We start from the raw sequence: 13,830 nt of genomic DNA, 5'->3' as shown, positions 1-13,830 counted from the left end.
CAACTTCAACTTGTCTATGTAGTTCAAGCTAACTAAATTTGAGTATTGGTTATACCACGCATTCTATTTTGTCTTTTATTAACTGCGAATATCTTTATTGCGTCGTATATTTCAAGGGGTAGTAATAAAACAGTAAATGTCTTTAAGATGAAAATATATATCAGGATGCGTTCGCTTGCTAATTTTATTCGAGAATATTATTTATTACTCAACTAATTCTGATGTCACTGCTTGTCATCCTTAATGTTTACAAGGGATGGATGAGTAATGGAGTATACGAATGACCTACTTTCAAAAGTGGCATGTTTTTTGTTAAGATTCTCTCAACGTACAAACACTTTCTGTTTTCGTCAATATTATTGGCAAATGTCATTTTAATAAAATTGCAATCAATAAAATATGATTCCGAATCAATAAAATGTGACACACCTTTCAAGGAAAAGGAGCGAATGGGAAATTTTTTGTACGCAAGTTATTTTCCATTATTCTACGAAATACATTTCAACAATTACTGCTATTAAACTCACAATTATGCAATGGATATCTCGTTAATAATAATAATAATAATAATAATAATAATAATAATCTTTCTTATCCTTATGTACATAACTTTATATAACACATTGAAAGATATTAGAGAAAAGATATATTTATATATTAAATATAACTGAATCGAGCTAAATAACGTAGATAATTTCTGTTTTGCTTTACTGTTAAAACTTTATTTGTGGAATTACTATAGTTGGATACATATGTTATAATAACCATTTCACAATTATACATATTTATTAAGATTAAATAATAATTTTACGAGTACATAGTTTGAACGTTTACATAGTTTTCCAATTTACAATTGGAACGGCATATCCAATTAGGTATTATATGCTATTAAAATTTTAATAGCAGTAAACTGCCATCATATTTGTGACAGTTGTTGTACTAACATATCATTCATATTAAGCGAAACGATTCCCAACTTCACATTCACGAATGTCACCGCCTACAAATCAAGTGATTGATAGTGACGTGTGTTTTTGTCTCGCGATCTATTTTTAACAACGCCAAATCATGCAAAGTATTCTGTCCTATGTTACATCGCGCACATTTTTTTCATGTTACCGTCAACCAAGGTTGGGAAATAACTCATTAATTGTAACGATGTTATCATTACAATTATTTTTTTAAATAACAAATGGATAAAGGCAATTCTTTCCTTATTTGTAACGTTAACAGTAACGCACTTACCCTTTTTGAGTAATGATAGTGAATGTAATCTTTATTCTTATTATTACACGTGCTGTATGTACTATAATATGTATGGAACGTGCCTAAATGAGTTTCCAAAGAAAAGCGTTATGTTTGGTCATGTTGTAATTAATTGCAATCATCCTAAACAGAACAATAAGTCACGATAACGTCAAAATGATAATAAAATGAATCGTAAATAAGTTAAAAGTGACATTTAGTGATCATTTTGGAGTCATCTTGACATTATTTTGATGATTTGTATTCTGCTTCAGATCATAATCACTATAGATCCTGTATTGAACAAATGAATAAGTAACTAAAACAATTGAATGCCGCTCTAAAAAAAGAAATTATTAAAAAACTTGATAAAAAAATTACAAAAATTGTAATGACTCATTACTCTTTTAATAACATAACACGATGCTTTTTAAAATCAGTAACGAGTAAAAGTATTGTAATAAGTTACGTTTATAAAGTAACTTTCCAAGCCCTGCTATTAACACACATATACACATATGATTCTCATATATTATCATTCTTTTAAAAAAATTTATTCTTATATAAGGATTCATACGCGAAATGCCGAAGATCTTAAGTCTATTCTTTGTGACTGAAGTAATTTATACAGTAAAACATTTTGTGTTAAATTTAAACACATTTCACATCTCCCAAACGGTTCATCCAAATTTTTATATTAATTTAACACAAGATAAATATGTTAGAAAGTAATACAAATATACTACTCAACAAAAAATAGGGAACATTTTAGGAACATCAAAATTGCACAATATTCAGAACATCATAACTCGGTGAAGAAAAATCGTACAGAACTCAATAAAAAAGCAAATTAAAGATTCACTCTTTCGATTGCCGTAAACTGCATTTTTGTATAAATTTTACTTCACGCCATAGATCTTTGTGAAGTTCGTAAAAATTGTTTAGATTTGACGGTACATATATCAAGTTGTGTCCGTATATCTCCACAAAGAATCAGATTGAAATATTAATTACCGATTTCGGAAGTAAATTTCAAGCTTTCAAATGCTTTTTTAATTTTTTGTCTGCGATAATTTTTCACCGAGTTATGGTATTCTGAATATTGCGCAATTTGAGCGTGTTCTAAAGTGTTCCCTATTTTTTATTGAGTAGTGTATTATATAAAAAAATAGTACAAGAAGCATAATATATTTTGACATAATTTAAAAACAAATTTTATGTTAAATTTATTTATTCATAAAATTTATGTTTTAAAATTACATTATTTTTATATTATTTGTTTACTTATCTATAAATTGTGTTATTTTAACACTGAGAAATGTTAAATTTTAATATAACACAAAATATTCAAATAACACAATCATATTATGTTAAATTAAAACTCGGATATGTTAAAATTTTAACAAGAATTTGAGTTTTAACATAAATACAAAATGTTTTTTTACTGTGTAGGGGAGACCGGAACCAATTGTCACAGTCTTCGATTAGTGATTTTTAGAAAAAAGTGAATGTCTTATTTTGAAATAATGGCTGTGTTCCGTTATGCACTGCAAGTATTGAAAATCTATAATGCACGTTACGTATACTATAGATTTTCAGTACTGGCAGTATAAATCGGAATATGGCCATTATATACACACATATCACAATATATCTACATTTTTTAGGAATTAAAAAATATTACTCTTGAATTTGTCATGTTGTTAAAATTAGTTATTTAATTTTAAGCGAAGCTGCAAAAATGTGACAATTAGCTTCGTGTTCTGGATTGGCAGTAGCATATTTGTGGACGACATATAAAAAGTACAATCTTTATTTTAATATTAGTTTCATATTTTAAGTGTTACGCCCAATCCTTTGAAAAGTTTTATTTTTCGGGATCGCTCGGATGGATAACGAAGAAGAGTGGAGAGGGTATTGAAAGACACTTAGTCCTTATCTCACGAATATACGCGCAGAGGCGAATACCCGAAAGTCAGATGCACTTTTTCCGCTCCGAAATATGGGTGAACGTCATGACTTGAAGGGATTCTATAACATCTGTTCCCGATGAACAGTGCAAACGTCGGTTCAAATTTTGAGTTGGAACTTAATCCTTATAACTCGGGATCGCGGACCGCGATCTCTGAAAAGTGATGGGAGTGAGTACGAGGTCTTGTGATTCTAAAATAAATAGAAAGTGAGTCATATTTAACAATATTCTAGTTTATTACTAAACAAAAATTATCTAGTGTATTAGAATATTTTAATGAAAATGTATTTCTATATGCAACGATTGCGTTTAACAATTGTCATTTTAACATTAACTATTAGAATAATTTAGTATTTATTTTTATAAACTAATTACAATGAGCGATTTAACAAGGACTTGTGCATCATCAAACATGATTAGATACCTAAATTACTAAAACTAGTTATACGATTGAAGAATATACATTCTTTTTCTAGCTTAAGAAAATTAAATCAAAGAGCGAACGTGAATCTGTGTGTATATCATGTGTGCAAGCGAAGAGGCGATATACGGAAATTAGTTGAATTCAATAATTATGAGGAAGGGGGGGGGGGAAAGGTCATGGAAAAAAAATAAGGACTAAATATGGGAAGAAGGAGAGAAGGAAGTGTTTGCGTCAATTCCGTTTTCGAGAACATTATTTGAATATTTAATAAGACATTATTTGGCTTAAAGAATTATTTGCTCCCTTTATGCCTGTTTCTACAACATAGATTAACTTTAATCTCGATTCAACTTAGTCTTTATCTTTTTCTAGTTTTAAAGTTTAGAAAAAAACGAAGAGTAAGTTGAACCGAGATTAAAGTTAATCTACGTTGGTGGAAATGTACATTAGTGAGTTAGTTTAATTTCGGAGAAATTCTTTTTATTTAACAAATAAAGTTATCAGCTTTGCTGAAGTCTTAGTTCCAAGTGGAAAAAAATCATCTACGTTTTATTAAACTCCTCTCATGTTAAGCGATGAACAAATATCTCTGGATTTAGTTAACCGTGTTCTTTGGGAAGCAAGAAGCGTAAGTCACAATTTTGTTGATTTTCCCAATATCGGAAGATATCATTAAGAAGATATTATTAAATTTATAACCTTTTCTTAAGCCTTTGCATGGGACGTGCATTATCATTGGACGTACGTGATATCAGTGTGAGAAGATTAAACATTTTGCCTTCTCTCGAGTATCATGTCCGCGCTATATCACTCTTATCGCGTGAATCGGTTCGCGACCCTGCTTAACATCTTGGTGCCAACGCGCAACGACACGGTATGATAATGATTATTTGACGATTTCCTTTTCCACAATGCTCGAGAGGAGATTGACGGTTGATTTCTGATGTGTTGATGCTATATAAATTTTAATTATTATATATTTATTATTTTTCGGCTGGGAAAGTTTCCTCGAATTCGTGTTATCGGAATTTGTTCGTGCCTTACTTTATTGATCGAATGTTTGCGAGATGAAGAAATCGTGAAGTCCACTGGACGTAACATAAGAAGAAACAAAGGCGTAACGAGGGTTTGTTGCGTCCTTTGCAAGGAAATACAATATATTGGCGCTGCCCCCCCCCCCCGAGAAAAATCTTTCCTACAATAATTACAACTTTACTGCAGTATGATATAGAGATGCAAGATAAAAAAATGTCTTCTAATCCATACATTTAAATATTAGTTATATTAAAAAGTACAAATTTTTATTACTTTTAAAATTATATATGTTTCAAAAAAGTTAAAATTTCACTTTTCTCGCTTTGACTACAGCGAATTCATTAATTATATCATCCAGATTAATTTGTGAGAACACTTTATGTTCAATTGATAATAAAGCAAACCTCAGCTACACTTCTGATAAGAAATAATAATAATCATGGTATTAATATAAATAAAATAGTTACTTTTATCATAAAATACGTAATTTGTTTTTGTACTGGATTTCTATATGAAAAATGTGTGTGTGGTATGTGAAAAAAAACATGTATATCTATATGAAATATAATATATAATATTTGTGAGTACAATCTTTAAAAATATGTCCATTTAAAGATATTAAAATTGATTGTTCTAATCCCGTCTCATTTTGGTCACTCTATTCCATTTTTAATAAAAGAGATTGTATTCACAAACTTATCGGGATAATGATTAATTAATTGTAGCAAAGATTTTTTAAAACATGTCATTTTCTATACAGGGATATAGCGATTAATAATGCCAAAGACTTGTCAAACAATAAAATAGATAATAAGAAAAATGTACTCACTAACTTCATTTTCTTAAAAATCGTTATAAATAATATACAGGATGTTTCTTAAAATGCGGACGCTAATTATAGAGCGTTATGCCTAATTAAAAATTGAATCGAAAAGTCCTCTACAATTTTGCAATTTTCGCAATGATTGACGAAATATTAATTTCTAAATGTTGCCGAATAAGCGCGTCCGGCTTAACCATTAACTATCACGAAAATTGCAAAATAGTAGAGGATTTTTTTTTATTCAATTTTTTATTAGGAATAGCATTATATGATTTAGCAATCGCTTACTCGGCAATTTATATACAATGGTCTTGGTGCATATTTTTTACACAACAAATTAATATCATATCAGCAATCTACAATCAAAAAAGAGATTTTTCTGCCATATACTGATTGAGTTATAAGCAATATAATATATAATATTATATGATCATATATGTGATAACACAAACTATAGAAATTAATTTTTTGATCTAACTGAATCTTAAATGCTTGTACGATTCTGTGTGAATATACTATGTATGTAATCCTTTGAAGTGCCGAAATGATTTTTCGATTTTGAAATGCTAACTCTACTAAACTACCGCAATAATATCACGAGTTAAATTGATTAGCAATTTAACAATTTGATGCTTTTTTGCATCTTCGAACGATCTTAATATATATAATACTGAGTGACATATTAAAATCTGTAAATAATTAATTTTTATTGCAAAAAATATTATCTCAGCCGATAGTCGAACCTGGATCTCTTGCTTTCCGGGCGAGCATCTTAAACTTTTAAACCACCGAAGCTAGTGGTGACATGAGTTATAAGCATTTTGACAATCAACTTCGTACGACAACCAGCCCCGGCCTTCTCTACACTTAAAATTAAATTAATGTTTAGCGTATTTCACGTGTTAGAGATTTACCTAAAAATAAACTGTTTCTGATTTTTGAAATAAATGAGATTCACTTGTAAATAAATATTTTTTCTAAAACATTTGTGAATTTTAACCCAATCACTATAAAACAAATTGATTTTTTAAGATATTTTCCTTTACATTTAATTTTTTAATGTATTAGTACTCAATCATTTGTTATAACAATTGTAAAAAATTTAACTTTAAAAAATTGACATTTTTATTCGATAGTACGAGAAATAAAAAATTCATATATGTCAAAAAATGTGTATACATATTTTGTAATTTTAGCTGCAAATGTAAAAAAAAAAATTTTCTTAAAACGATTACTTTTAATATCTTGGATGCAAGACATATTATATAATATCCACTTAATTATTTTTTTACCTTCAACCTTATATATTCAACCATATATATTGTATTTAAAGTTGGACGATAGAGGGGAGAAAAAGAGAGAGAGAGAGAGAGAGAGAGAGAGAGAGAGAGAGAGAGAGAGAAACAGGCTTTTTTTCTATATTCGGTCTGTCGGATGATATGTACTATTAAAATGTTTTAAAAAGACATTCCATGTTTTAGCTATGTCTTTGGAGGAATCACGGAGATCACAACGTCCGTACCGGTACGGGATGGTCTTGCTATGCGTTGGAGCTCTCATCAACTGGTTAGGTTTAGCAGAGAATTATGTTGAACCAGTGCGTTACGTCGGTGTCGCCTGCATAGTTGCTGGGGCTCTACTCATTTGCGCCGCAATGTGCTGTTGGCTACACGCACCGCCAACTAGGACGAGCACGCATACGCAACACACGAACCATCCGATTACGGCACAGGTAATTCACAAACTGTCAATCTGGAACCGAATATATTTGCTCCATCAAACAAAATTGTCGCTTAGTTTGAATTGAACTTGGAAGAAAGCCACTTTAAAGAAGAAATTATATGGGTGCTATGACTCATATCAACGCAAATCAATATTACTGGTTTTCTTTTTTTTGTAACTCTGCCTTCATTAATCATCGTTATCGCACAAAAATGTGCTTCGTGTGCACTTTTAAAATGCGAGCAATAATTATTATTATTAGCTTATATTTTACGAATGTCACGTAATCCTAAAATAGAATAAACATCGATCTAGAGTTGTAACACGTGGTTTTACAGTTTACTACAATTATTAAGCTTATAAAAATTAAAAAAGATGTAAGAATAGTACATTGTAATTTTAATATTCTAAACTTCCTTTCTAATTAAACTCACTTCTTGAGCCATGTTTAATCTTAATAATATTAAATTATATTATTAAATATCATAAAATTATTGAAATAATTAATCATTATATTAGTTATATCTAAATGTTATTTATTTTCTTACGTAACATATTTGTGCTATTAAAAAAAAAATTAAATTAGATTCAAAGTTTTAAAAGTTCTAAAATTTTAATATTTCTTATATATATGTATATCTTACATATAAATATCTTACCTTTATTTGATGTTATTTGTTATTTATTAATTATTTCTTTATTAACTACATTTATTTTATTCTTAATGTAAATGATATTTTGCAGTAAGATACACATTTCGGATATTTATACTAACATAATTTCGCCAGACATTCTTACATCGCCCATTACTATTGCGATAATAAATGTCTATCATACATAATAAATCTCTTTAGGCCTGATTTGAAAAGATGCAGGTCGCTGCCGCCGGTGCGGTTGAAGGCCTCTGAGATTAAAACGTTTTTAGATCGATTCGGGTCAACCCCCTATTATAGACCACAAAGAACGCGTATTATCTATAGATATACCGTAGCCTAGCAGTAAGCCGCAATTACCAGCGACGGTGGACAGAATAAGAAAAAGCTTAATAATATACCCACGATCTATATCTCATACTTTTTCCCCTGTCGAACGGTGCCTAGCGAGAACGAGAGATATGAAAAGAAAAAAAAGGAAAACATAAAGATAAAAAGAGTACACACTTTCATATATATCGGATAATACATCAATGCTGTTCATAAATCATTAAAATGTTGAGTAAACACGCCCTGTGTTCGTCGTATGTTTCCTTGCAGGTAAAACGTATACCTGGATGTTTGCGGACATCGTAATAATTTCAAGCGACAAAAGCGCTCTGATCGCGAGACTTGTAAGACTCGTGTCATCTATGGAATAGCGCGAAGTCACGATTGCATCACGTTATTATCATTTCCTTCTTTCGATTTCGAATGACGGAAATATTCATACTAACGATTCCACGGATGCCTTTGATTTTCCTCGAAACCGGTAATAGATCCTCCTTTGTGAGAGATCAGTATTATTGTCAGCATATAACTAGCATTGATGATTCATACTTTTTTTTTCTGTCTATTGCGATATCTATCCAACTATTTTTATCTATTGTTATCAGCGCGCCTATCAGCATCTACTATTATTAGAAACAATTTTAACATATCGTAAGAGACAATTTGAAAGTATTATATGGTCAGCCCATTAATATATTCGCCGATAATTCCACAGGAAAAAAATGTCTTGCAACTTTAAAATAGCACTGGCTAGAAAAGTAAGAAAGAGGGAAGAAAATCAAAATATATATTTCGTAATATATATTTAGCGCAAACGCGATAGTATTTAATATCTAATGTCGACAACTAATAATTATTTAATGAAGTATATAAGATTGTATATAATAATATTTAATGTCTAATATTGACAATAATTAATATTTATCTAATAAGATATAATTGGATCGTAATATATTGTAAATCTTTGTTTTTCTCTCTTTTTTTATTACGAAATATATATTTTGATTTTCTTCCCTCTTTCTTACTTTTCTAGCCAGTGCTATTTTAAAGCTGCAAGACATTTTTTTCCTGTGGAATTATCGGCGAATATTCTCTATGTAAAATAAACGACCTGTCCATTTTCAAATGTTTGCCTGTCCGTTCTTTATGCTTCGTTACATTGTATATGCAAAAAAGATATAGTGCACGTCGGCAAAGGAGGTCGTGGTAGAGTCTCTAATGTCCATTGCTACTATAAGGATATTCACCCGGAAACATGTACCAAGCTATATTTATTATTACTTGTCCTTGGACATATATAATGTATAGATTTGATTGAAATTCATAAAAAGCTCTGCCAATTATATTTTTATTTCCTTCTTTTGCAATCTCAGTCTTTTTTGTACGATCCAAGTTTTTTTTACTATTCTATTAAATTTTCAAGAAATGTGTAAAAATTGAAAATTATTTCAATATCTGTATTACATTATCAAATAATTTTTTTAATCAAATGATAAAACCTTTAGTTAATAAAAATGAAAATTTGAGGGGAAAAATGAGGGTGAAATTTAAAAAAAAAATTTTATTTGTGCTAAAAAAAACTCAGACAAAAGATTAAATTGACAGTCTAAAATAAATTTCATATCGGAACGTTGCATCACGAATCACAAAAAATATTTACTGTTACGCAATTTCAAGTCTTACATATGTTTACTTCTTGGTTGTATATTGAGGAACGTATGAAGCATCGAATTATTACATTGTCTCGATTTTATTCACGGCATTTATCACGCAATTCTATCTATTCTTATTAATTGTTAAGTCGGATGTTTCCCAAATCGAGAAAGTCGATTCTCTGCAGTAATATCATTCGGTCCTTATAAATTTATTTAAATCATGTTAATAATTTTCTCGGAAGCTTGATAACCTCTGAGATAACAATTTATCGTGACATTGCTTCTGAAAAAAGGAAATGTGATATTAGAGAAACATTTTATTTAAATTTGTGATCATTGAAAAACATAATGCAATTGCAACTTCTGAGTAATTTTCTGTTCTTTCAAGGTGAGTGTGAGTGACGTCAAATACGTCAATAAATTGAAAATTTTTCATATAAATTTAAGGAAATTATTTTGACGCACTTCAATTGCAAGTCAATTGATTTTGTATCAAATATGTAACGACCACGGTGGCATCAAATTTGAGAATTTTTCGCATAAATTTGAAAATTATTAATTGCTTGACACAGTTCAATTGATTATTGGATAAAATATTTGCAACGAAATCAATTTTGTCCATCTCTTACGTAACAGACATGCTACAATGATTTCAATTGAACATTAATTTCTCGCTTCGATTACCATAACTCGATGTATTTATTTATAAATATTAATACATCGAGTTATGATAATCGAAGAGGTGACACGTAGTGTCGGCAAGAAACGTCATCTTCATGTCTGATATGTCCAAATATAAACAGCGTGGAATGTTGTTTCTTCGAATTTTCGAGGTCACGTTTGCGCCTACAGTTCAGAGATAATCGAGTACATTTTAGCAGAATAGAATTTCGTATTGCCGCAAAAGAGGGGATCTCGGGGTCATAGCCGTTCACCTCGCCGTTTCCACTTAGACTGATCGTTATGCAATTTTTCAGCGAAGCTTTTTTTTTTACCACCATAAATAGCCACGGCTATTCTCGTCGACGACACGCGCGTTCGCGTCTCGTACGTCACCCTATACGTACCTCGCGTGCGCCCTTTCGCGACTTACATTCAGCCAGCCACAATGCTTTCGAAGAATACCGAGAGAGCTAGATATCTATAGACGACCTACGACGAATATAGCGCGATGTGCACTTCCGGGTGAATATCCTTATAATACGGCAAGTAGAATATCGCGGGAACTACGAGGCCGGCACGTCGCGATCTGGATACTTTAAATAGACTCCGGCGACGGTGTATTTCCACGATGATTAACTGTGTGCAACATATTTTTCTTCGAACAAATGTACGTTCGCTATCCATTGGGGAATTTCAATTATACATTATAATTGCAAAGTTGCTTTATAAACCGTAAAGTTGAACCAAGAAATTTCCTAAGCGGAACAACAAGTCGCGATAACGTCGAAATGACATTAAAATGAATCGGAAATGATTGAAAAATGACTTTTAATGATCATTTTCTAGTCAATTTGATATCATTATGATTTGTTGTTCTGCTTGAATTTGAATTACTTAATTTAAGTATTCCTTTTGCGAATTTCTGAAGCTATATATATGGATAAGACAATAAACAACACCTACAGAATACTTTCGCATCTCAGTTACTTTATAAAATTTCCGAAGTTATAGGCTAATTTGTATAAATTATATATCAACACGTGCGCATCATCAGTTCTTAAATTATAAGAAGACAGTTTTGATCCTTGTATAAGAAAGTAATATTCAAATAAAATCTAGAGCGCAATTATTATAACGAACGTGTCTAAAAAATCCAACGACAAAGACGATTAAGATTAAAATAATTGACATAAATTCTTGAAGTTAAGCAAGAAACATTCAAATGCGAAAATAAGCAATGAAGCTATGCAATGCGGCAAAGGAATTTATGCAATTAAATTCGTGTCTATGACATGCTGAAGTTAACTCAACCGATCACCTCCTTTTAAAGATCGATGACCCGATCCACGTGATTTCTATCGAGGAACCGCCTGGCGTGTCGAGACAGAAACCACCAGATTACGAAGCGGTGACGGATGCACCACCGAGCTACGATGATGCTATCAAGCTAAATCCTAGTCAATTAATCAGGTTGAGCAATGGCAGCACGCCTCCGTTATCCTCAGGACAAATTATTCCGACGACTATCAGTATCGTCTCACCAACGCTAACACCGCCACCACCGTACGCGAGGTAAGAATACTCGTAAATCCTTTAGGTTGTATCCACGTCTTGAAACATGGATAGCCAATATTTAAACTTGCAATAAAAAAAACATTATTATATATATAATATAATATATTATAGGATCGTATATGTGTGATAACACAAACTATAAAAAATAAATAACAATAAATAAAGGACAAAGTAAAAGTCAACACATTTCTTTAAAAAAGAAAAGGCCATCTAATTAAAAGAATAAATTACAAGAGAAATAAAATTGAAGAAAATATATAATAAAAAGTAAAAAATAAACAAACTATAAAAATTGAAGCCTTAAACGGTCTAGCTGGATCTTAAATGCTTGTATGATTCTTGTGTAAATTTATATACTACGTATGTAAAGATACCCCAGAAACGCGCGTCGAAATGATTTTTTGGTCTTAAAAACACTAACTTTTCTAAACTACTATAGTAATATCATGAGTTAAATTGATTAGCAATTTAATAAATTTCTGATGCTTATTCGCATCTTCGAAACGATCTTAATAATATTGAATAACATATTAAAATCTGTAAATAATTAATCTTATTGCGAAAAATATTATCTCGGGCGGGAGTCGAATCCGAATCTCTTGCATTTCGTGCGATTATTATATATCTTTATTTATTACATTTTTTTTTCTTCGAAATCAGTAAAATTGATTAATCATTTATTTCATATTACAAGTATTTCGTATTTTATTTTACCCGTAACTATTGTAGAATATTTAGATTTTGGTGATTTTAAAAATAATTTTAAAAGACAGTATTGTTTGAAAAAAATTTTCATCGTGCATTTATATTTAGATTAGGAATGATAAATTCTACTACTAATATTTTATTTACAAATAATCATATATCATAGATTATGGCTCAGTTTTCTCAATGTAAAATTAACTTTAATCTCGGTTTAACTTACCGTTCAATTTTTCCTAATTCTAAGAATTCTTAGAATTAGGAACTTTTGGAATTAGAAAAAGGCAAGGATTAGAGTAAATTGAATTAGGATTGAAATCACAACCTTACATTTATGGAACTTAAAAATACATAATTCAATTTCAAAAATTCAACAAAATAAAAATAATAACAAAAACTTCAGTGATTCCCACATATTCTTTTAGTGGGAACAAAAAATTTCTATTACGAGTTAATTATTTATTTTTATTTTGTAACCACGCGTATACTGATTATACTCGATTGTGTAAAACATTACAATAATAAAATCTTTAAATACGGCAGAGTACTTTTAAATTTGTAAGAAGGGCTAATATCTCTCGAACGAATTTCTTTTTGTTCCAGGTGAGATTAGAGTATTGAAAATAGAGACCAATGAATACGCGGGTCTACGACGTGAATCGAGAATCGACGTACACCGTTGTCAATTGCGAAGAGCGATCACGTCCGTGGAACTGCGAATAATACGATCATGCGACAATTCCGTTGTTTGCTCTTGTCGTTATGAGATACATAACGTATACGTATAAGTGCAAGATGTGCAAAATGTGAAGGAGAGAGAGTTGTGAATCATTCAAAAAACGCTCAATATTTCCACGATCAAGAATTGAGAGAAGATCTCTTCGCGATGCCTCAGATATCAATTGCTTAGATTATTATCTATTAAACACTGCGAACCCTGACGGCACTGACATCGTTCAATGCTTAGAACGATTAATTCTTCCTTTGTAACTACGTTACTGTATTTCCTATTACGATCGAGAAAAAAAAAA

The 13,830-nt window shown here is 30.5% G+C and overlaps 1 protein-coding gene across 2 annotated transcripts in view; it reads left to right on the top strand.

Annotated features, from left to right (window-relative positions):
* The window catches only part of LOC108746475, a 23,166-nt gene extending 9,336 nt beyond the window's left edge, over window positions 1–13,830 (top strand). For both annotated transcript variants that reach the window (XM_018483272.1, XM_018483273.1), the window contains exons 2-4: window positions 6,981–7,231; window positions 11,853–12,094; window positions 13,403–13,830. In XM_018483272.1, the coding sequence (XP_018338774.1) occupies window positions 6,983–7,231; window positions 11,853–12,094; window positions 13,403–13,406 (495 nt within the window). In that variant the 5' untranslated portion in view covers window positions 6,981–6,982 and the 3' untranslated portion in view covers window positions 13,407–13,830. The remainder of the gene's footprint in view (window positions 1–6,980; window positions 7,232–11,852; window positions 12,095–13,402) is intronic.

This window comes from Trachymyrmex septentrionalis, unplaced genomic scaffold (assembly GCF_001594115.1).
Source record: "Trachymyrmex septentrionalis isolate Tsep2-gDNA-1 unplaced genomic scaffold, Tsep1.0 scaffold172, whole genome shotgun sequence".
Taxonomy (NCBI): domain Eukaryota; kingdom Metazoa; phylum Arthropoda; class Insecta; order Hymenoptera; family Formicidae; genus Trachymyrmex; species Trachymyrmex septentrionalis.
The sequence above is the reverse complement of the archived record's forward strand: the minus strand, read 5'-3'. Positions and strand labels throughout refer to the sequence as shown.